This window comes from Solenopsis invicta, chromosome 6 (genome assembly GCF_016802725.1).
Source record: "Solenopsis invicta isolate M01_SB chromosome 6, UNIL_Sinv_3.0, whole genome shotgun sequence".
NCBI lineage: Eukaryota > Metazoa > Arthropoda > Insecta > Hymenoptera > Formicidae > Solenopsis > Solenopsis invicta.
Genome location: NC_052669.1, coordinates 19,257,457 through 19,283,302, shown reverse-complemented (window position 1 = coordinate 19,283,302; position 25,846 = coordinate 19,257,457). Strand labels below are relative to the sequence as shown.

The 25,846-nt window shown below is 42.3% G+C and overlaps 2 protein-coding genes across 3 annotated transcripts in view; one reads left to right on the top strand and one right to left on the bottom strand.

Moving 5' to 3' along the window:
- LOC105204052 (serine/threonine-protein kinase S6KL) overlaps window positions 1–25,846 on the top strand; it is a 49,133-nt gene that overhangs the window by 5,254 nt on the left and 18,033 nt on the right. The window lies entirely within an intron of this gene.
- On the bottom strand, window positions 334–9,266 carry LOC105204051 (probable serine/threonine-protein kinase kinX). 2 transcript variants are annotated; one of them, XM_011173074.3, is made up of 3 exons: window positions 8,965–9,266; window positions 3,414–3,961; window positions 334–3,289 (listed from the first exon to the last, which is right to left on the bottom strand). In XM_011173074.3, the coding sequence occupies exons 2-3, from the start codon at window positions 3,951–3,953 to the stop codon at window positions 2,306–2,308; spliced, it is 1,524 nt and encodes a 507-aa protein (XP_011171376.1). In that variant the 5' UTR covers window positions 3,954–3,961; window positions 8,965–9,266; the 3' UTR covers window positions 334–2,305. The 2 variants fall into 2 exon arrangements, with proteins under 2 accessions (XP_011171376.1, XP_039306700.1); XM_039450766.1 differs by lacking the exon at window positions 8,965–9,266 and adding an exon at window positions 5,615–5,648.

Sequence of the window (25,846 nt, the reverse complement as noted above, 5' to 3'; positions counted from 1 at the left end):
TCTATCTCTTAAGTAAATATTGTAAAATACGGTACATCTTCCTTTCAAATTTTAATTTGCGTTGTGCATGTAATTATTTCCTCATTTATTTCAAAGAAAGCTAGACATTCCTGTACCATCCATCAAAATTTGTCTGAAAATACTCAATAGGCTTTCCGTAATCAATAATTCTATATATAAATGTGTAATTAATGATAAGAATCCAGACAGGATTCTTTGATTGATAATTCTACATCTAGATGTGTAATTAATAAAATTCTCTCGTAAATGTGTTACTCGATAAAAAATTAGAAACCTGTTATATTAACGGAATGAAGCTCCTCTCCACGATCGTGAAATGCAATGAAAGACACGTTTTATTTGATCTTATTGCGTAACGTAAACGATTTGTGAGTAAAGTGGGAACGGTAAAGGGTTAAGGGTCGTAAATTAAGGGGGGTATTATCATTTACTCAATTCGCTGCCGGTGCGCGCTCGTTGTGCCTTGTTAGAGAAGTGCGAAGATGTTTATCGGCTGGCGGAAGCCTCCGATTATCGTATCTGACACGGTACGTACGTACGTACTCTATGTACGTACTCTACGCGCGCTGTCGAGAACGGCTAAGTGCTACTTCGTGAGTCACTCGTTAACTTATTACAACCCGCGGCGTTGATCCTGGTCGTTTTTGCGATGCTGAAGCGCGACGTTGTGATTGACAAATCGCGGCTTATCACGACGATCTAACGTCATAACGCAAGCCTCTGCACAAATCGAGTGGCTTTTATCGGTGAGCGATTCGCAGCAGCGAATGTGGCTCTCTCGCATCCATTCCTCTCGCGTCCGCTCCGTTATCTTTTCATGGATGTATCACTCAACCGAGTCCGTTTCCCGGACACCACGCGGATACTCGACAACTGCTTCGTGCGATCGTAACTCTTGCCGAGCGAAATTGCGCCTTACGCTGCAACTCGAAGTCAGTCTTACAACTGACTATAATCTAGACTTTGAAAAGAGCAGTTTGCGTGAAATTTTACATACATTCGTAATGTATCGGAATATTGCGTATTAGAGGAAAATTACGTATGGTTGTATACAACAGGAATCTCGAAAGTCTGCTTGCTTTAATATCTCGCTTGAAAAATATCCCCATTTATGTAAGAAGAATCGAGTAGAATCTCGTGATAGTTACTGTCATATAAAATTTGGATTCTATAATTTTTCACCTTTGTATATGCTGGATAAGTCTTGAATGCGATAAAATTCGAATTCACAGCTCGTGAACGAATATGAACGATCCATAGATGGGCGATTGGTAGTAACACGAGACCGTCAGGAGATTCACAGTAATAATAATTATTATTATAACGATGATGATAGCAATAATACAAATAATAATATTAATAATAATAGTGGTACTGGTACTAAATCGTAATAATAATAATAATAATGACACATGTATCTCTAAAAAGAAGACAGAGAGAGTCGAACTACTTACTACATAGTTTATTAGGATGAGTTTATCGGGTGTTGCAGTGGTGTGTCATTTTCGGATGGGACGCGGGGGAGGGGGAAATCTATAAAAGGGATGAAAGATATCGATTTAGGGGGAGGGACAGAGTTCGTCCCCGCGGACAGATCGCGATGTCCGCCAGGACGAACGGGAATGCTGCTCGGAGCGAGGCCGAGCCGCATCCCGTGATGGACCGCCGCGTGTTCTCCGTCTGCCGTCCGCCGGAACGCCGGATCGCGGGCGTCGATCGCCGCGTATCGAAGGTACGATCGATACGCGGTGTCGTTCGCCTGTGTCGCGGCAACCGGTAACACGCGATCGTCCCGCGCTCCCGGAGATGCGCTACCGAGATCGTAGTGCGCCGTCGAAGATCGGACAACCCTACCCTACAGAAAGATCGATGGGGTCGATGGGGTCGCTCTTTCGCGTTCTCTCTCTCTCTTTATTTTTCTCTTTCTCTCTCTCTCATTCACACTTGTGCGGTACTTTCACACTTTCCGGATTCGTCGCTGAGAGTGCTTCTTACTCTGGCATTCCGACGTTCGCATTTTCGCTCTCTCTCTCTCTTTCTCTCTCTCACAATCGTACACGCGCACGCACATACACACACTCTTTCTCTCTCGCTTCCGCTCCTGTTGTCTCGCGACGAACTCGTGCCCGCGTCCCGGTGGCCAGAGACGCCGATGCCTGAGCTCGTCCCGATCCTTAAGAGGAGCGATCCTCCTTCTCCTCCTCCTCGAAATGATGCTGCTGCTGCTGTTGCTGCCGCGCTGCTGAGGTTACTTCATCAATCAAACCGTCCCCGACGCCGAGATTTACTGCTCGGGCTTCGGGAGCAGTTCTCCCAGCTTGGGTTTGTCCTTCTGCTCCTCGGAAGACTTGTCTTCCTCGCTACTCTTGATTTCCTTGCTGTCATCAGCGAACTTCTCTTCGGAGGAGTCGTTGGAGCGTTCCTTCACCTCTTTGGCGACTTCTTGCTGTTGCTGTTGCGGCTGCTGTTGTGGCTGCTGTTGGGCCGGTTGCGGCTCCTCGACAGCCGGAAGCTCCGATTTGGCCTGAGGTAGCTCGGCCACCTCCGCCGCGTCTCGCTTAATCTGGCTGGACTCCTGAGACTGCACAGGCTGCTGTTCCTTAGCCACCTCTGCTTGCTGAGGGAGAGGAGAGTCGGCGCTCTTCGGTTCCTTCTCAGCCTCCTTTTCGGCAGCTACCTCGGGCACCTTCTCCTCGCTCTTGATCGGCTCCTCGACTTTGATAGCCGGCTGCTCGGCGGGCGCCGTCTCTAGTTGCTCGCTCTTCTCAACCTTCTCGCTCTTCTCGACGGGTTTCGGTTCCTCTACCGGCGCGGCTGCTTCCTGCACAGGCTGCTCGGACTCGGCGACTGGCGCGGATTTCTCCTGCGGCTGCTGGGCCGGTTCCTGTGGCTGAGCAACGGGAGCTGCAGCTACATTGGCGGCGGCGACGGCGGCAGCGGCTGGCGCGGCGGATTCCTCAGCGTCGCGGGTCACGCGCTTGTCCTCGATTTTGGCGTGGGCGAGCGAGTGGGTCAAGCTCTCAGATTCCTTCAGTTGTTCGGGCTTCGCTTCAACCTTCTTCTCCTCGGTGGCGGCGACTGTGGGAATTTCCGCGGGCTCTTCCTTCTTGGGGGCTGGTTGCGCCGCCGGCTCCTCTAGCTTCTTCTCCTCCGGTTCTTTCTTAGCGATCTCGACGACGTCGTCAGCGCGCTTCTCGATAGCCACGGGCTTCTCGGCCGCGGGTTCAACCGCCTCCGCGCTCTTGCCTTCGACGGCTACCTGTTCCTCCTGAAAAACATGTCAATGCAAGATCAGAGGTTGAAGTTAAACTCAAGAATGGTACGACGAATGAGAGAAAAGCGAAATAAAAAAGATGAAAGAAAATTACTTAATCAGGGCAAAAAAGACTTACTTTCTTCTCGACCGGAACTTCAACCGGTTGCTCCTGCGGCACTGGCTGCACGGCCTCCTTCGTCTCGGATGCCGCTTCCTTGAGGGACTCTTGCTCCTGTTTCTTTTCGGCCTCAGCGGTGGCCAATACCTTTGGCTCCTCCTTCTCCTCAAGTTGTTCCTCGGAGGACTTGGGCTGCACTTGAGCTTCCTGAGGTTCCACCTTCGACTGTTCCGGCTGCAGCGGCTCCTCCTTCTTCGCCTCGACCGGCTGAATCTCCTCGCTGGATTCGCTACTCCTCACAGCAGGCTCGTCAACCGCGACGGGTTGCTCGGCCGCTGGCTGCACCGGCTGACTAGCCGCTGCAGGTTCCGCGGCTGCGCTGCTCTGCGCGACCTCCGAAGGCGTCTCCGCCGCCTTCAGGGATTCTACCGCGGGTTTCTCCTCGAGGGGTGCAACTGGCTGCGGTTCATGACCCTCGTGGTGATCTGCCACTGGCATAGCAGCGATCATCTTCAGCCCCAAGAGGCATACCATCGTTACCACAGCAAACTTTATCATCGTGATATCTGTAAAAGGACGTACGATATTAGACACGCTTGTCGCTAAAACATTACGTGTCGCGGCATTGACGAAATCTCGACTTAATTAAATTGCTAGGAAAAATATTTACGCGATATTTTAAAATAGTTAAGTGTAATTATCGTGCAATGAAGTCTCTTTATGATCGTGCAACGATTACGAAATCATCTTGACGTTTTACTTTCTTCATTAACTTTATGACTAGTCGACTATTATTTTTCATGTTGATATTCATTGCGTTGACCGCAAACGATGACTGTTGAACGATTATTGTATGACTTTTAATGGCACCATGAGACGAACACTCAAGTTTTTATTTACATGTGCAGTAAAAATAATGAAAATTATTATAATGTTGAGCGACTCGACACGTGTATTACAATCAAGATTAGAAGTTATCGCGAGTATCACAATTGTTTCTCATGCTCCTACGATATCTAACGAAATCTCGCTGGAATCTACACCGAAAAGATATTGAGACCCGCAATCTTCTAGTTAGGCGAACGGACGTGAGGACAGGCTGTCATCGTGACAGCTCGGCATGAATGGCCGAGACGAACGTATGAATGGGCTATGGTTGTGGATCGCGAGACGAAAGGACAACAGCTATGATTGTTAATGAGGGGAGGAGAGCCATGTACGCAGGGCTTCGGGGGGGAGGAAACGTCGCGATAACGTTGCTGAATGTTGGCGGCCGCTACATCGGGACTGTCGCGAGAGAATCGGCAGGAAGGAGAGGGACGGATGACATTGAACCGAATGCATCGAATAAGGCGAACATTATAGCACTAATGACAGGATGCGTGCCCCTCACGCTCGTTACGCGCTCGCGTTTACGACTTCTCCGCGCATGTTCAATACCTCTCTCCGCAAAACGTAGAAAAGAATACGCAACGCTGCGTTCGAGCTTGCGTTACGCGGGATGGGATGGGACGTTAAGGACGGATCGTTTGTATCTCAAATGAAGATCTGCGTAGAAATTTAGTCAGCAATCGCGGATGAGTTACGAGCGATTGAAAATGTAAATTCTCTTGTTATTAAGATTAACCCTTTTTATTTCTCGAGCAGATCCTACTTTTGGACAGATATTAAATTTGCACTTGTGAAATGTAAAATTGATTTGTTTCCGACGTCGCGAATTTTGATTCGCACCTTTCGCGAAGCGTATAGATACATCGCATGAGATTTACATCGCAAATTCCATTTTGTGATTGTTGCGTCGCAAAATACGTCACGCGAGCGAAACACTAGACCATTCTGCGTTCGCCAGTATAGGCGTACGTGAAATCGGAGACAAACGACGCGGTGTTCACGCGTCATCGAGTCCGGTGCGGCCGGATCTCGGTGTGTATTACGCTCGAGTTAAGCGCAGTTACTGCGACAGAAACAATCGCTTTTACACTCAAGCCCGCCTTTCTGCGTAACCGTCGTCGATTAATCAATCTATAAATGAGAACTCGATGATAAAAGAAAATATTATCGCAAAAGATCGCGCTTAACTTTAATTTTGCATCCAATCACGAGTCTCGTAGTATCAATTGCAAATCATGTAACGTAGTGAAACAAGTTCTCGATGATATGTAAATTAAAAATTCGCAAGTCGTAAAAGTATTATAATTCTGCATTCAATTAGTCATAACTGGTAAAGTTGCGGGACATAAACTATTCTCGAGTATCGATTCAAATCGCTCCTCGAGAGCGGGGGCCGCGCTCGTCGTACGCCTCGTGGAAACTGTCCGGTTGCGGCAAACCGGAATGCACCGTCGAGCGTAGGAGAGTCGAGAGGGATGGCGAGAGAGGTGGCGACAAAGGCGACGATCAACGAGGCGTAGTTGCGGAGAACAGCGAATGGGGCGGGAGGCGGCAAAAGGACTCGGTTTTTACGGCGAGATCGGGGGAGGGGGGGAGGGGGCAATGCGCGTTTGGCAATGCAATTGCTACCGACTGTCGCAGCTATTAAGTTCTTGCCGAAGACGAACGTCGCCGTCGTAATATCGCCGAAATCGCTTCGCGTTGCGGTAGAAACCAACAGAAATCGAGCTCTCCCCCTCGCTTTTATCAAGAACGCGGGAGAGCGGGGGCCGTCCGTACGCGTTGCAAACAGGAACCTCTTTTTATCCGCTAATTGCGTAAGCTGATTCTGATCTCCATGGTAATTACGGTAACCGAGAGTCTACAAGTCGCCTCTGTTTGTTTCGATGGATAAATTGTAAATTGTAATCTACGAGATTCTCTATTCATACAGCACAGCATAGGAAAAATGTCGCAAAATATTGCCGCAATGTTTCAGCAACATTATTGAAGCAATGGTAAGATATCCGCTTCAGAAATATTGATTAATACGTACACTCGGAAAAAATTTTTTTGATTACTTGCAATGAAATATTTGTTAACGGTACATAAATATTTATTCATTAAAAAAAAAGTTAGTTAATCACATTAGTGATAATTGTACTTAACAAATATTTATTTACATCTGATAGATATATTCATTGCAAGTATTCAAACAAATGTTTATAAGAATTTAGTAATTTTTTTTTTTGTTCAGTATAATGTCGCGGCAACATTGCAGCAACTTTACGTATCATTATTTCTGAAGCGGACATTTTATTGTTGCTGCAATATTGCTAATAAAACGTTGTAACAATATTTTTGCTATTTTGTGCTGTCCGGGTACGAGAGGCAGCTAAAGCTTAGATCTCCAAATATTTGCATTGAATTTAAACCTATGGCGAATATGATCATACCGGATGCACGGTGACGGCACGTACTCACAATAAACTTAATTGCGAGCCAATTCAAGTACCATAGCCGTCGACTTATTGTCCGTGCATCACGGACGCGTTGTTAATTGTTTCCTACAAGGCGATTACGCGAGGACGAACGACGACGGATGGTGTTTTTATCTATTTCGCTGTCGATGCAATCTCTCGTTTTCCATGCACGCAATCCTCGGGAAAGGGAAAAAGAAGAAAAGAAAAAGAAGAAGAACAAGCATGCGATGAAATTTCAACGAGAAGGATTGATGCGCGTTGATCGCGCCGCGAATACAGATAAATGCTCGGCGGCCAGGTCGATAGACGCAGGAAATGCCTGTGAAAGATGATGGACGCCGATTACCTCATCAAGATCATCAGAGGTGTAATAATGGTACCACACTTACAAAGAAGTGTCGCGCGCGCCGTCAAGCGCTCCAACGTCAATGATTATAGCCTTCTGCTCTTCTCTCTCTCTCTCTCTCTCTCTCTCTCTCTCTCTCTCTCTCTCTCTCTCTCTCTCGGAGCCTTTCAGCTTCGTGGCCTTTCCTGATTATAGCGTGTTGAAAGAGCGATGTCCGCTCGTCTAATCCGAAGCCGCAAAGCTCCTCCGTTCAATTCGCAGTCGTGTAAGCCGCGAAAGTCACGAAATCCGTTCCTGTCTGATTCAGGCTTGTGCGAAGGTGCTTCGTGGTGACGCGGGGGAGGTTTCCGTTGATTCCGAACAGAGATTCGGTGCACGTTCGACGTTCGTCGACTGCGAAATTGCCGGGGAAGACGGTCGCCGGTTGGCGACCTCGGGCGGACGTCGCGGCGCAGGTAATTCGTAGATTGACAGATTAAGCCGGCTAATTAGAGGTCGGGTAGGAGCACGTCGCGGCAGGGGGAAGACGTGAAATTACGCAAACGCGCGCGGCTCTGCGCTCCTTGAGAAACGTACAAATTATGACGACGGAGCGTGGCCTGCACGCGAGCGACGCGCGTTTCCTCGCTTTGACCTCCTAATTTCTCTTTATTAACCCTTTAACTGCGACGCACATCCAGCGAGAATCGAGATATTTCTAATGTTCTAAGTTTTTAGGAACAAATTAGATGATGTGTCTGTGTAATTGCAATTCTACCTCGTTTGCCAATAATTAAAAATGAAAAGATACTGTTTCGTGTCTGTGCACGTCACAAGGATCGACACTACATAAAAATTTTAATTAGATAAAAAAATTTGTCCTTACGTTAGATATCTTTAAACGTACTGAAACTTAATTGTTATCATAGGGAATCATAATGAAATTATAAGGAATATAATACAATACGTTCACGAGTGATATTTACTTTTTATTTCATTTCTTTTTGTACTCTGTGATTTTTTTCCGGAATTTAAACTTAAAATACGAATGTGAATACAAATGAAAGAGGGAAACTTTTTTATATACGATTTTTTTTAGTTTTCTAGTACAAACGACTGTTTAATGGTGAGCGGATTGCGATTCTTTTTGATAGCGACGGGGAGGACGTTTGTCGAATCATTTGTCGTTGTTCTCTATTTCGAAAATTCTCGTTCGCCGCGCCCCGATTAATTGAACGAACGGATACAAACGCAAACGGCGAACAATAGTATTATCGCGCTCCACTTTCAAAACTATCTCCGTCGTCGTCATCGTCATCATCGTCGTCGTCGTCGTTGTCGTCGTCGCGACAAAGCCGATCGAGTCCTACGCGTATTGCGAAAGAAATGCAACTAGCTGCGAGCCTCGAGAAAAATCTCTCCCGTGCACAAACGCGAGACTAATAATCGTGCCGAGTCCAATCAACCGCGCCTGTCGACCGCACATGTCACTGCGATTCGAGATTTCATTGACCGATCTCAATTAACGGGTGTCCAGCGGGACTCTATCACGTAATTCGATTCGGAACTGAACTACGGAAACAGACAGCATCGATTTAAAAGAGGAAAAAATAAATAAATCGATGACGTTTCAGAAATAAAGAGTTTCACTTAACATTTACGTGATTGATTAGCGAAGGAAAGTTCGCGCGATGCCAGGGTGTCCAAGAACGAAGAAACTCGTGTCTCGATCGATCGATCGAAAGTTAGGTAATCCGTAGTGGCCCGGATAGGTTCATCGAGTTCCCGATAGTTCGCCGATAGATCCCGTCTCTTCGTCGCGAGAAATGGGAGTTTCTTCGGTCGAGGGGTGGCAAAACTCTGCGAAAGGGAGTGGAAACTGTGTACTCACATCTTTTTCTCTCCTCCGTAAATGTGGAACTGTTGCCAGTCGAGTCGGCGTCAGGCACGGGCGGTGATCTTCCTCTTCGGCTTCTCTTTCTCCTGCGTCGCGGATCGGCTCTCACCGGTTCGCGCGAACTTCAATCGGGCGCGATCGATCGGAGAACGAAAGAACGCGGGGGAGGTTCCTGTCCCTGTCTTTTCTCTGTCTTCCCTCTCTTTTTTTTTCGCGCGCGTGTGATTACGCTCGTTTGCGAAGGACCGTTGGCGATCGGGATGAAGGTTGGGTCGTGTGTCGAGATGGAATCGCCGGGGCCCCGCTTATATACCCATTTACCCACCCGTGCTGACGGCCAGGATCGTGCAAGGGGGCCCCGACCCTCCTCGCCGATCGAGCCACCGGGAGGGGCCCCTCTTTAGTCCTCTTCTCTTCGCCGCCCTTCTTGGACTCTACCTACCTTATCTCCCTCCTTGTCCTGCGCCTCCTCCTCTCTTTTTCTTCCTCCTACACCGCTTCTTGCATTTCTGCCTCTCTCTCTCTCTCTCTCTCTCTGTCTATCTCTATCTTGCTCGCTCTTACTCGTTTCTGCCTGATCTTGGCTTGCTCGCCGATTTCTTCGCTCCTTTCTGTTCCGGACCACGACGTCTATGCCCAGTACCTCGAGCCCAGTTTGTCGAGATCTTCGGGAACGGATTTGTAACTCGTGACTCGTGTTACTGACCCAATAGCATCACGCCTTGAACGAGCTTAACCCTTTAACTGTTGCTAACGTTGTATAGTGCGTTCGACTAGAGGCGGGGAATTTTGCAATAAACGATTAAGACTTCCTATTATTACTTTGTAGCCATTTCTATAGAATAAATTAATGTATTTGAAACGCTTGATTATCTGAAACGTGTTAAAGAGTCAAGTCATTTATCAAAAACAGTAGATTGTCAGAAGAAATAGAAAATACGATTTTCCAAGAGGGATCTCTAGAGCCTTCAATTTTGTACAGTCATGACCGAAACTACTGATTAGACATCAGTCACGGAGCTCTTAACAATAGTTAGAACAGTGATTATCGCATCTCGTATTGAATTATCATTAATTGTAAGAAGCTTGAAGTATTTGCTAGGCTTGCAGGATTTTATCAGTCTCTTAGACGCAACAATTCATAGAATTATTTATTTGAAAAATTATTGTATTTTCTATACATGCGATTGCTCTTACTTGCCGCTGGTCGCCGTGGACGCACCTGCATGCCTCATGCATGCTGCCATGACGTGTCGCGTTTGTGTTTTAAAAGCATTCATTTGGGATCATTCAATATATCAAGCGGAAGTGTAATGGCAAAGCTACACAAGCTGTATGGAGCAACCTTGAATACGTTTAAAAGGGTCACTCGACATTCATCTTTCAATTTGCTATGACGAACTGATTCGGAAAACGCAAATTAGATTTTTTTATGATAAATTTTTAATCGAGAAAATTATTAAATGAAACTTTCTTTCTAAACGTGCTCCGTTCTTAAAAAGTGCTGCTGTTCTTCCACGAACGTACTCGTTGTTTCGGTACTCCAGAATTTCTCGCTAAATTTAGGAGAGGTCTATTAAATGATCCAACCTGTTGCCTCATTTAATACTCTCCGACTACTAAATGTAGAGTTATCAGAATGACCTCTTCTTAACTTGATTTGATGGATCTTTCTCGACTAAATTTGTGTCGTTAGTACTACATCTGTTTTTTCTCTCATTTACAGCGAAGCTTTTCTCAATGAAAGTAAACGAATCTCGTACGTGCCAGACATGTCTAAAGTGCTTGATCAATGTCTATTCGGTTCTAAAAGGAGGAAAAAAAATCCTTTTAGTTTCGTTATCGATATTATCGAAACATGGAAAAATTAAAAATTTTGTATAAAATATTTCTTGACAGATAATTAATAAGCTAAATTTTTTCATATATATATATATAAAAGAAGAAAAAGAGATAAAAATTTGCCTTTAGATTATTTCTCATTCGAGGGTTACTTTACTTGTGACTAAATGCTGTGACTAAATGAGGAAATAAAGAAACGTGACTCTCGTTTACGACAAAGTATACATTTTTGTTAATTTTCATGCCGATTTATTAGGATTTATGTCATGCAGGAAACGCTCGTGCATCATTTTACGCGTCGCGAATAATGCTGCGAACCCGATAAACCGTGCGCCACCAGGTAAATTGTTTTATATTCGTCGCTGTGACTCATCGAGGAACGCTCGATGAGTCGTATACGCGTGTGATACACGCGCCAGTGCGTATGTATGCATGAGTACTATTATGTAAACCGTTGGTTTACATGTAGTTCCGTCTCGTACGCATCCGACGCAACACTCCTCATTGAAAATTTGCTGACTGTTTTGCCGAAATGTATCGATTCAATCGATAGTCCACGAATCATTAGATTTGAGTCATTCGAACTTAGTTTTTATCACTAGCGTTGCGTCATTTACTCTTTTTTAAAATAAAGTTGAGTAATAACAAATAATTATTTATCTATTATAAATTATATAAGTTAAGTCTGATAAATAGATTTGATGAAAAATATTAAAATAGTAGTACTAATCATATTAAAATGATCAGATTAATAAGAAGTTATATAACACTAAACATAAATTGAGCTGATTGACTTTATTGCATAAAGATTTTAAATTGGTATTCGAAAAAATAATGTACCGAACATTAATATATTAAATATTAATGTTCAATTTTTATTTAAGTTTTCTTTAATCTTTCTTTGAAGATGATGTATCAAGATCCTTATTGATATGATCCTTACAACCTCGACGTAGAAATGTAATTATCATTTTTAAATCATTCTCCCAATCACACTGTTTGCGTTCAATCTTTACTCAACCTTTTTAAATTTACTCGAGGTTGTTTTTGGGATACCGCGTATGTAATTTATTATCGCTATTTAAATTACCTTTCGTATATTTAGGACATTCTCACAATTTATCCGCACAGAATTTTTACGATAAAAAAATGCAGGTATTTCCTATTTTTTATCTACAGTTTGTTTAACGTTTACATAATATTCTTCTTAAAATAATTTTATCGGTATACTTTCTTCAAAATTATTATTCAAATATTTTTGTATCGAACACATTAACTGGAAGATCCGTTATCCAGACGTTGATTTTCACGGTCGATGTCGTGGTTCGTGAATAATTAACATGCGATCAAAATCGTGAATTATTCACGAAGTTAATTTTGACGCTGTGTTGTAGCTAATCCAAGTCGAGATCGATGACCTCTCTTACCTCGTCTCTATTTATTACCTTGATTTTTGTCGCATCATAAAACGAGCAATCTCAAAGTGTTTTTAATACTTTACAAATAGACGAAAACTACAGAATAAGTTAATTTTGTGTGCTTTTGTAGAAAAGACACACAAAATTGGAAAATGAGTATCTCAATTAAATCACCGACCTAAGTTCCTCGAGAATAAATTATAAATAAGTACTTCTCATTTGTAAAAAATAATATTTTTAACTGTTAATTTATTTCTTTTAGAAATTGTAAATTTTATATATTTATTTTCACCATTGGTAGCTAAGAATAAATCGCGGATTAAAATTAAACGCATGTACGCATTCTTCAGTAAGTATTATCAGCGCTCTTCTTAATGTATCGTTTTGTAGCGCCGTACTCTCTTCCTGGATTCTCGCAGTTGTTAGACTTAGACGGCGGTTGCTTTACAACCAGCGATTTCCAACCGTTATATACCGTTAGAATAATGTACGTTTATTAAGTTTTTATTTGTGAAAAACTCAGATTTTTCATACATCTATATATAGACGCTTCTGCGTATATCTGGTATACCTAAAAGAACCTCAATTTACTAAACTTTTTTGATTTTCAGCAAATTAACGTGTCATCAATCTTTATCTTTAATGATTAAAGAGAAAGGAAAGATCAATTTTATATGCAACTTTATAAAAATATTTTTATGCGGAATTATATTCTACTAATATATAATTTTGCCTATTTCATAAATATAAGCAAAAAAATAAAAATTTGGTAAAAATGGACACAAGAGAAAATATTGTACACTTCTTAGAAGATACACTTCTTAGCATACAAATTTTATTCGTTTATAAGATTAAAAAAATAAAAATCGTGACAGAGATGCGCTGCTGGAAGTCCCGGTATGATTCTGTGGTATAATTACTGCGATGCCAATGATTACATCGTAACCGCTGTTCTCTGAGAAAAAGTACACATGCACATGTTTTTATATTATTTTTTATGGCGTCTGGGCGCCGTTCTTTCTTTAATTATAAGGCACTAATTACAAGTGACGTCCGCGGCTTACGTCTCCCGTAGAAATAAATTTTGTGTATTAATTCCGGAAAGCGTCTTTATGCAAGTATCCGAAGGACGGCAATGACGAAGCCGGCGACGAAGATGATTCCTGCAAGGCGCGAGATTGAAAATGATATTCTATTTAAATTATTGAATTGGGACAAGGATATCAAGTATATATATGAGGAAGAATGATAGATTTCTACGAGATTATCAAAGCTTCCCGCGCGAATGATCAAAGCCTTCGTCATATAATTCCGCATAATCAATTTTTATTTATGAATCAAAAATATAAGAAGGTGAATATATTGGATACGTATTATAATAAGAAATTATTGACGTTAAATATATTTATTTTTTTCAAAAAAGGATATTTAATATTATCTATTTAATAGGTCTCAGACACAAAAACGTAAGAAAGAAATATTGAAAAAATATACGGAAAGAATAGTTTTGCTAAAATATTTAAAAATTTCTGGAAAGAAATTTGAAACTAGTTTCGTTGGACTATCAAAATAAATTTGTTGAACTCTCAAACCGATTGCCAGAATGTCAAAATTTTTTTGCAGTATTACTTATCATGCTGAACATCCGTCATAATTTTTTCATAGTCCAGTAAAATTATTTTCAGATCTGTATTTAGCTAAATGCTTTAGATACTTTAGCAAAATTGTTCTTTCTGTGTACGTAATTGCAAAAATGATAATAAGACAATAACGCTATTTTTTTTCATATTTAAATTGATAAGCAGAAGTTCCGTTATTATTTCAACAAATAGGAAAATGTCGTGTTCTATTCTTCGCGACTTTCCGCGCAAGAATTCATCATACGGCCACGAAAGCCTGAAACTCGAAGTACGCGAAATTCCCGTTAAATCAATCCGTCACGCCACTTTGTCCTTTCATCCCATTGCCCGGTGCACAATGCCGATTGGCACAGATGCGATTTTTCACAGTCCAGCACATGCAGCGAGGACACAGCATAAAGTCGGAATTTTATTACCTTACATTATGGGAGCTGCGGCCTACGATATTCCGCAGAAGCAACGATCTCGCGAATAACCCGGATGCCGCGAACTTGATTTTCATTATACACAACGGTCTCTGTTTTCCGCATTGTTTTATATATTCCCACAATATTTTTTTTTCTTCCTGAATAAGAAATGTGCAAGCAATCTTTTTACGATTGCTTCGCGACCGCAAAAAATTTTCCTTAACCGATCCAGTTACGTATTCGACGTCGATAATCAACTCGTTAAATAATCGCCTTGCCGGTGATGAATCACGAGTCAACAGCAGAGAGTTTTAGCAAGACTCGACGCGAGACGCGTGTTATTCGACGTCGAGGACGCTGTTACATTGCCGATCTAAACGACGTACGTTGTTGAGCCGTGAACGATCTGTAACAGCTGCTTATCATAATTCCGTAATATCAACACTTCATCCTATCATGCTCGTAAACGAATACGCAACGTGAATTAATGACATATTTATATATTAAATCCTTAAATTACGCAACAAGTTTAGAAACCTCAGTGTATTGACTATTCTGTCCTACATTTGCTGAATTGCACTTTTTTTTCTGGATCATTACTCGACCTTACTCCTTTTTTTATATATCGCAAGTGCTCCGTTCTGAGAGTTTTGTATCTTGAGAGATATTTCTCGATAGATAACCGATTGGAAAATTCCTTTTTACAATCACCGTTGATTGACGTTCAACTTGTGACTGTGCGATTTACTTTAGATTACACTGTGCAGCATCTCGCTTACATCTCTCAATTCTCTTTGTACTCGTAAACCACGAAGTGAAAACCGTGCGTGCGTCTCTCCATTCACCTTTGGCAATCATGCGCGTTCGATTAACGACCGGCGATTCATGTTTAATCACGGTGAATCACTGCCGATCGGCCGATACTGGATACGCGCCGATCGTGAAGAGCGCGGTATCGATGAATCCGCGCGTCCTTCGCGCGTGCAACGCCCCGAGAGGAGCGCGTTCCCTCGTTCGATCCCTGATTTACGCCTTACGCCTGGCTTTCGTCAAATCCCTACGCACCTCGATGACCGATTCGCAGGCCTAGTCTCTTTGTTTGTTCACGAAGAAAATTATACTGCACCGTCGCGAAGTCGATCGCTCCCTCTTAGCGAGAAGATAAAAATTGCGAAGAAACGTCAAAGCTCGAAAGACACGTTTGCGAGACCGATAACTTCTCTATTGCGTTCTGTTTGCTCGAGCAGTATATAACGCACACTTCTGTGAGCCCGCAGCTTCCTTCGCTGAGGAAATGAAAAATCTAAAAAGGTGCTCTCGTATGTTGGATGGCTCTTGTGCAACTGCCCAAGAGTGGTCTGGCTTCCTTCGACGCGCTACATTGTTTACGCCAAGTAAACTATACGCTTCTTCAATATCTGTCTTTTCTTCGCGCGAGCGGCTGGGACGCGGAGGCTGTGAGACGTCGTTAAAAGCGATTATTTAAACGCCTCTTCTATTCTACATAATATTGCTATGGAATTTCATAAAATGACACAACGTGAATGAGCTGTTGCTATAGCAACAGAGGATTCAGGTCGTTCCACGTCGAAAAGAATACGGAGAGAGAGAGAGAGAGAGATGAAGAGATGGAAGAAGTGAAAGAAGAAGAAGCGAGAGCAAGTCAACATTTGGCAGGTCCAACCGACCTTGACTACTTGACTCCTAATTTTATCCCAAACCAAATCCGGTTTTCATGACGGTATGCGGTGGCACAAGGAGGTGGGCCGTAATATCGCGGTTGCAGCTGGCCCTCCGAATGCCTGTCATCACCATTTACTTTTTTGTTAATTAATGATACAATTAACGATTCCCCACTGTCCAGAAGGCTGACCGCAATGTCGGAATTTAATTTGGATTCCTTGCTTCGTACACAGAGTTTCGTAATCGATTATCGTAATTAAGAAACTCGTGGGTTTTTCCTCTCATCTTTTTCCTTCGTCAAGAAGAGGACAGAGGCGATCTGAATTTCTAAATTGATTTAATTTACATTTGTAATTAATTTTAAAGCTGCATTTAGCGGTATGAAGAGGGAGGACGAAAATTAAATATAGAATATAGATCTGAAGTAAAAGTTTTTCAGTTAATAAAATCGCACTTGAGAGCACGAGTTCTTCGAAACAATTTAAAGGCGCAAGTGTTTAAATCTTTGCGACGTAAGATTCGACTCGATGTAGCGCAGATGTGTGCCATTGATTATGAAATAATGACGCGTGGCAATCCAGGTGACAGCGTCCTATCGATGGCGTCGAGGCTCTTCCTTTTGCCACCATCTCTTGCCCCCTCTTGTGCCTTCCTGACCCACAAATCGAGCGAGCGACGGTCGAAGCTCCTGTTTTTTTTTTTTTTTTTTTCATCTTTTCGCGCGACCGATGCGCACACGATCATCCTGAAATAACTACGAGTTTCTAATTTTGCGAATCAACCGTGGCGAGAGGAAGCAATAGTCAATCGTGCGTCAGTGGCGGTGGCGGTGCCACTTTTAACGGCAGACTCTCGGTAAATGATCTCGCAATGTACGTCGTGCCGCAGACATTACACGGCATTATGGCGCGGACCGTCGTGTAACGTTATGATTATCTCGCAAAGAGCCCAAGGTCCGACTCTTCTCATCCTCCCCGTACACCAGGCACGATGTAATTGTTCTTTCATTTGACGCGTACATCGCATCGCACGATTGTCCCGCGTTGTCCTTCTTTTTTTTTTCCATTTGTCCCTCGTGTCCATCTCACACTTCGCGAATAAAGATGGCATGTGTCAGCCGATATCTCGAGGATCGCGTCTTTATTCCGTTCTGCTTTCGTGCTGATCGATCGGTGAAACTCGGAAACGCAACGAAGGAAAATATTCACTTTTAGATCTACATCCTGCGTATTAAGGACAATGGAAATTTTACATTGCTAACAAATTAATGTCCGAACGACACAATGATAGAAATCGAGATTATGAAAATCCGAAGATCTGGCTGAAGAAAGCTTGTATCAGCTTCAAGCGAACAACGAGCAGTTCAGTTTCACGTTGGGCATCGAAAAGCGGAAGCGTTCGCGCGAACGTGCTGACAAATAGATCGCGCAAGTAATGCCTAAAGTCGCTCGCACGATGAAAGGAAAGAAGGGAAGAGAAAGAGCGCGACGAGCGGAGGGGCGACGGGTGAGAAAGGATCTCTGAACTCGCCTGATCTCGCGAAGCTCCTGCCGGCCGGCGCGGCGCGGCTGCGGTAAGCTATTTTCAGCTGGCTCTTCTATCCTTTACCATCCCCGCCGCTGGACGAGGCTCTGTCGTGCTCCTTTTGCAGCAGCAACAACATCGTTGCAGGAGCCAAGCGGCAGCAACAGCAACAGCATTAGCCCTGGTATATGCTAGGGCCTATACTAGGGCCGCGGGACGACGGACGGGGCCGGAACGGGTTGCCGTTCAGGTTTTGCTGCAGGGGATCGTTAAGATAATCGCCGCTATCCTCATCCTAACTTAGCCTTAGCCATACGATATATTCATGTCTCGCTCGTCGACTCGTCCCATCCCTCCGCCCTTCGCCCGTCTCTCCCTTCCCTCTCTTATCGGCCTTCCTTCTCCCCCGCATTTTCTTCCCTCTTTCTATCTCTTCTCCATTTTGTTTCCTTTATCCACTCCCGTGCGACTCCATTCACATCGCTATGCGATGGTCTCCTCGATTGCGGCTATATGCGTACGCGTAAACTATGCTATCCGATTAATTCGCGGTCCGATCGTGATTTAATGTAGTGCCGCGGTAAAATTGGTAGACCTAATCTAGACTCATAATATAACGATTTGGAATGTTCAAAAATTATCACGGTGTGCAACGCGGCTCTTGTTAATCTCTATGTTTCGGAAGGACGATTGCGAGCTCTCGGAGACTTTCATCGGTAATAAAAGTGACCTTCACCTCGTCCACCAATCGTTGATAATTATTTTCAGGCAAGTACTTGCACGCACCGAGACGGCACATACAACGCGTATAAAACGACTTCTCAGTAGCGTCATTGTCATCCTTCGACTTTTTTTTCTCTTATCTCTTCACGACCATCGCGTGATTTCATCTCCACGACATTGATTGTCATCTTTAAAAAAGTCCGCGCCAAGGACGATTCGAGTAATTTGATTTGGGTGCGCGCGATTTCGATTTATTTCTGCGTTGATTTAATTCTTTTATATAAATATTACAAAGCTCGTCATTCTCATTCTAGAAATATTTAGAAAACGATATTTATTTTCTTCAAAAAAATAAAAAAATAGACATCACTTCCGATTATTCGTTCTCTCTTTCCATTCCGCTTCTCTCTCGAGTGTTCGCCTGTGCATCTCCCTTGCCGGCGCGAGGGCATGAATACACGTGTCAGATGTTATCCGACGGATACTCGACTTTCGTCAACGGCGTTTCGTCCCATCCGTTTAATCCTAATCACCTGCCGGCACCCTGGGATCCCTTGGAAAGTCGCGGCGAAGTCGCAAGGACGCGAAGGTACGACCGGTCGTCGTCGCCTGCTGCCGCGGGAGAGCCAGCCGGTCGCTGGCGCGCTGGTGTATAATGCGTTACACAGGTATTACAGGTATTATCCGTATTACATGTATTACGAGTATTATACGGACGTACGTGCGACCTCGGTGGAACAGGCCCGATGGCACGACGGCTTCTTCTTTCTCCGATTCCCTCTTCGCGCCTCCCGCCTCCCGTCTCACCGCCTCTCACCCTACCCTCGTACATCCTCATCTCGCCTCATCCTCCTATCCGACCGTCCTCCTCCATCCCGCGACTCATCCTACTCGCCCCACCTCTCTCTTTCTCACTCTCCTATTCTCCTGCCTCTTCTGTCATATCTTTTTACCCTAAGGCCGAGAGCGAGCGGGCGGTTTAACGTCCGCGACTTTTTCTCGCCTTCCCTCGTTCCTGCCCCTTTCTCTCTCTCCTGCCCCGTCTTCTCCTCCTCGTCCTCCTCATTCTCCATCTCGGCTTCGATCACCTCTCTCGTCCCTCCGAAGTTGCACTCCTGCGCGTTTCGCGACGTTCGCGCAACCAGCGATGCATCTCCCGATCTTGGCGTGCAACCGCGCGCCAAGATCCGCGAAACTTGGTATTGTCATCTTTATCACGACGTTCTTCCTTTATCTAAAATTGTTCGCTCGAAAAATCGAACTCGTGACCTCTTTCCAGAGCAATATATTTTTTTTATCCGGCTTGTTTGAACGGTGGGAATTATTTAATTTAAACAATTTGCAAAATGCAGTATTGTTGGATTCTGTAGTTGAGATTAAGCGCGATTTTTATATTTTCTATTAAACATTCTGATAATTGCGGCAATTTGCCGCAATCGATCATGCATAATTTATATTTCTTAGAACTTAAAGATACGTATGATTCCGATAATATACGAATACTTGAAACAACGTAGTAAATTCTGATTTCTACAATAAAAATGATATGTCGAGATATGAATATTGTCTATTACGTCGTACCAGTCTCTTCGTATGCCTGTTTCTTAGTTCTCTCCTACTCGGACTAGTAATTAAAAAAAATCGCTGAATGAATAAAATAATCATTACGTATATTTCATTCGCATGATCTAGTTTCCCTATATCAACGTTTCTCATTAAAGTTGCCGTTAATTTTTGTTACAATCTTGCCTTCAATAAATTCCTACGTATATATTATGCTTTTTAATTATTTCTAATTCTGCAGTAAATCAGTAAATAAGTTTAATACACTGGAAGAAAGAATTGCTAAATTTAAATAAATGTTATTAGCGCTGTCCAAATAACTATTTTTAAACCAATACTACTTACTTCAAGCAAGCAATATTTACGACAAATAAATAAATAATTTTTATTTGTTTGAAGTAAATAAATTATTTGAACAGTACTAATAACATATTTATTTGAATTTATTTAGCAATTTTTTTCTCAGCATCTCACTCTCATATTACAGAGACACTTCGTATTGAAAATCAATGTTTTGCTGTCAATTCAGAAGAAAAGTCATTACAACTGACGCGATGGAAATTTTCAACAGTGCCAATGTGTTTACGTGTGAACATACAAAATTTTAATAAATAATATAATAATGCATCGGGTGTCATCGCGCGAATAGGCCATGCGAATCAAACAGGCTAGTTATCATCGATCTTCCGTCGCGGAGAAAACGACCTCGGTATAATGCTCGACCTTTACGAACCGGTCCCCCGTGAGTAGCGCATTTGCATGCTGACACAGGTGCATACGTTGCATACAATCCGCGTGCTGTAAGGTCTCATACACACTAGATCACGATGTCCATTCTCGCGAGGCAGCACGTTCACCTTAATGAACTCCAATCGAGTTTCGAACGTGTTTACTGGCGCTCTTGGAATAAACGCGCTAATAACAGGTTTTGCCGCGGATGATATTCATTTACGTATACAATGTTGTAGCCGAGATAAGTGTAAGCGTGTGCGAAGGCGATATTTCTCAGACTTTGTTTCAACTACTTGAAGTTATTTTATAAAACCGGTGCCGTATGCATATGCATACGATCAAACGGATTTATGAAGAGTTAATCATAATTTCGAGGTTTCACTTACGAGTGGTTCGTTCGACACGATCGTCGCGTATGGGAGCGAACTGTGCAGATTCACCTTCAGCCCGCCGCCGCGTCGGGAGAGGAAGACAGGTTTTGCCGAACGCGGGGGAAGTCGTCGTTCTATTATGCATCTCGACGCAAATCCGTGCCGGGCACGGCGGCCTGCTATCGGCTATGGGAATGATCTCGTTATATAGTGCGCGACTTAACGAAACCGGTCGACGAGAATCGATTTGCACGCATTATTAGTTTTGCCGTAATAAATTACCGCCACGCGGGAAAAATCGAAAAATTTTGCCCGCGAGAGGAAACTGTTCTCGCGCGGTATTTTGAGAATTTCGCAGGAGACTAAGAGCTCGGAACAGGAGTGAATTAAATCCCTGTGGAATTAAACCCCATTGGCGCGCATTAAAACTCGTTCGGTTTAATCGTTCTCTCTGCATATTACACAATTTTACCTGTATAGAGAGAAAAGTTAATTGAAGTCGATACATAATTTAAACACAATATGAACGAACACAATTTAAACGTAATTTAAATTTATGCAATTGAAGATTGCGTGATACATTATGTCTGCGATGAATGTTGCGAAAAGTTACGGATTCAAATGAAACGCAGAACCTTGCTCGGGAGACAAGAAGAAGGGACGTGAGAAAAATGAGGAGAGATGAGAAATGCAACGCGGCGGAGAAATGCAAGACGATCTTGGCGCGCGCCGTACGCGAGACGAATTGCGAGTGCGCGACGATGAGTCCTCGATATGCTCATTCATACTCCATCAACTGACGCGTTTACCGAGCATCAGTGAATTACAATGCGTGCGACCGCGTCTCGCGTCATAGGCGTACGCGAATCAATTCCCATGTTCTTTTTCCAACCGAGCGCTTCACCCGATTCGTCTGGTGACCACCTCGACAAAACCGTTCGCTTCATCGCCCGGTGAGGACATTCGATTTGCATTTGATGAGCGCCGGCGATGTCGTAATCCACATCATTTCTTTGCGCGATCACGAAATGTGAAATGACCGCGAACTTGGCTGGCGTGTTTGCATTCAGGGTCACGTCGTCTCAATGACGTAGGTAATGAGTGAGACCAATCGATCCATCGCGCTGTATGTGTCGCTTTCCTGAAGAAGAAAATGAAGGAAGCAATGAATAACGAGAGATAAAAAAATATGTGAAATCTATTTTGACCAATAATCTCAGACGGGAGAGAGACAAAAAGAAATTAAATTTTAACGAATAACTTCAGCACTTAATCTTGAGAAAGTTTTTATAGAGGAACAAAGATAAAAAAAAATGTTAGAAATTGGTTAACAACCATGATTTTTCAAGCAATATTGAAAGGATAAATTATTGCATTCTGAAATTCTAGAGATTATTGCTTTCCAGAAATTTTCAGTCATAAGTCAGATGTAATAGGAGTTTCATAAATCAAGTGCTTGTTTATTAAATGGTACTCCTTCTATGAGAGATTCTTCCTAGGATCGTTCCCATGGAAAATTTCCCCTACACATGGTCCTGGTAAAATTCCACTGCTTAACGGTCGCGGACCTTTGGAACGAATGTCGTGTCGTATTACGTCCACCCCCAAGTCAGACTTCTTTAGGGTCTCTCGACGCAACGAGTACTGTCAAAAGGTTTTATCTTTTGAGGGACGAACAAGAATATCTATTAGGGTCAGATCGAATAACAGGCCTTGGAGTCCACTTGGATCGAAGGCAACAGCGCGCATGATAGGGTACACGGTGTAGAGATTGTCCGTGGTTAAATTACGCCGTACTATAGAACCGTGTTTGTTAGAATACTTTGCAACACGCGATTCTTGTGTAGCGTTCATAGGTAGTTCCTCGGATGATTTTCGCGTGGCTACGAATTTTCTCCGATAAAGAGAAGCTCCCCCGGATAAGACGTATCGTGATTTCGTGTTATTTCATGCGCACATATTTTCGTCATCGTCTACGCTCTCGCAAATTATATATATATAAACGATGAAACATTTATATTAAACATGGCACTCTTCGTTTGTTAGTGTTATTTACATAAACAAATTGATTTACAACTAGGTGAAATCTGTAAACAGTTGAGAGCATTGCTTTACGATTTCACTTTTTGCCGGCTGTTTGCCTTTCTTCCATTTTTTCTCTGTACAAATACACTCCTCTATACAAGTACAAACAGCGATTACCAATGCCGCGCATTAGGCGAATGATAGCAAATTCTATATTAATTTGCGACCTCGACGATAATGAACGACCCAAGGCCGTTTATATCGCTTCGGGCATGGACGCGCATATATACCTCTTTCGGCTATTTCGACGAAGGTCCACGCTCTCCAGCGCATAAGTATCGTCAATTAACGAATATGTATTTGAATAGAGATGTTTAATTCATATTTATCTCTCGAGACTGACTGAAGTGACTCATCCCTTACTTAAGGATCGTCTCTCTTTCTCTCTCTCTCTCTCTCTCTCTGAGATTTGACACGTTGTACTGCACGCTTTTTTTGCACATGGACATCAACAAAGCATAGATAACTGATATTTCCAAAGATGAAAGTACATTCGAACAAAACTTACGAATCGTAAGCGCGATCATTTCTCGTTTTTTAATTTTCATTTAACTCTTATGTTTTTCTTACATTAATATTAGTCTGAGTGAAAATTTAGAATTTTTTTAAACACTTCTTCTACTTTGTAAATTACAAAGTGTTAGAAATGCTAGAATAAATCAATTGACACTATTTTAATATAAACAAAATCTTATTAAACCTTAAACTATCAAATTTTAATAACAGAAACTGTACTGAACTTGAATTAGTACTTGATTGGAAATTTACTTAGAGCAACACTCCACCTAGTTAATATTTACATATAATTATTACATCTAATTGGCTTTACAACATTTTTCAGGAAAGCTGTACTCAACAATACTGTCTTGGAAGTAAAAGAAAATCTTTGTATTATCAGTTGAATCGAAATACGATTTTCTTGCTGTAATGCCACATAAAATGCCAGCAGTCTTCCTGGTTAGCCAGAGTTTCCGCGATATTCATCGAATTCGATGTGATATTCTAAGCGTGATGTCGCTTCGTGACTTTGTCAATGGCCGGGCAGTCGCGAACGATAAGGGGAATTCCGATCGTGTAGGGAATCCGTTGCAGTCTTTTTGGATTTATAGATCCTAGAAATAGTCTCCATGAAACTAAATTCGTATCTTCCTGGTAGCGCAGCGAGAGGCGAGGCACATCACGTTTGCCATTATTTATAGGAAGCTCTCCGTCAACTCTTCGAACGGAACAAACCCGATAATAATACTGATAATGCATCGTGTTTGAGAACGGGATAAAAGAATCGATTACTCCGTCAAAGTGAATATTTTACGACGTGCTAATAAAAATTTAATTCGCGTATACTTGGAATAAGATGCAATATCCATGATGAAGGAGATCGCAATGATGGATAAAATGCTCATCGCGTTGCTTTTGCATCTATAAAAATTCTGAAATCAATCTCATACATAAATTTATGCTGGCGTATCATGGAAAGCTTAGTCATTAGACCGCATTATCCATTATACGTATGCGTGGAAAAAAAAAGACTTAAACACGCAGTAACATGATAATTACAAAATAAACGAACAAAACAAGCGTCCGACGGCGCCATTACTTAACACCGCTAGAAAAACATAAGAAAAAATCAATTACATTAACAGAGAATAGGTGCTAATCGATTTATGTCTTTGCGTTTTACGCATTCTCGTGCGGCAGCCGTTTCGTCTTTTCGCAAGATTCACTCGTCGTGCGTGTCACGGTCATTAACTCGATTTAAACTGACGCAGTAGGAAGGAATATTTTACATACACGCACACATACGTCTCTTTAATTTCACTTTTTTTCACGCTGCTCACGTATCAAAATCGTTTAGTGCGATTCGTAGTATACATTCTAAGTATGAGAAACGAGCACTACCGGTCCAGCTCAACCTTCGGCGCCGTCAATTAGGAGAGACTCACTAATTATGTTCGCTCCACGCGAAAAGAGCGATTAGCGCGATTGATTAAAATACACGATTTTGAGCGAAATCGGCGTTAACTCGGGTCTAAGAAAGTGTCAATGTCAGGGACAATCGGCGATGTCGGTTCGCCAGACGTGAACTCTATTACCAGAAAATAACTGCGTAAGAAGGAACGATCATTTTTATTTCTTTCTTTCCCGTTATTTTTTTCCCGCATAACTGTAAATTCGATCTTAGGTCCGAGAGTGATCGGATAATTTTATCTCAGTCTGTCATCCAGTCTCGGGTCAACGCCTATCTAATTGTCATGAATATTTCGGTTGAAAGATTATGGGGCGTGGTGAATTATTACAGGCACGCTGAGCACGATACATCGTGCGATCTGATCTTAATCATGGCTTTGAAACGACTTGTCAGTCTTATTTTCGATCGTCTTATTGTTTGATCGAAACACCAGAGTTTGGAGTTGAAAAAAGCTTTTTCTTTTTGCGCATCTCAGCAGGTCATATTTCATCAGAATTTAGATTATTATGATAATGTTTCTGAAAAAAATTTAACAAGCCGATAAAGTTTTTACAATCAATTATTCTTTTCTGATCAATTTTATAAAAATTTTAATTAAAAATATTATATTTATGTAATATTTTCGAACCATCAAATTTTATTTTTATTAATGTGTCAAAATTATTTATAATTTTTATCTATGTATTTTAAATAAAAATAATTATAATTCAATAATTAATATCATTCGTAAAAAAATAGACTAATACATAAATGATTGATATGAATTGATAGAATAGTCTTCAGTAATTTCTTCTATTCTTTTGAAGAAGAAACACATATTTTTAAAATAATCCGATTTTATAATAAATGGCTAGTAGAATTAAATGAAATTATTTTCTAACATTGATTTATTTTAATGTTAATTAAAAAAATTTAATAT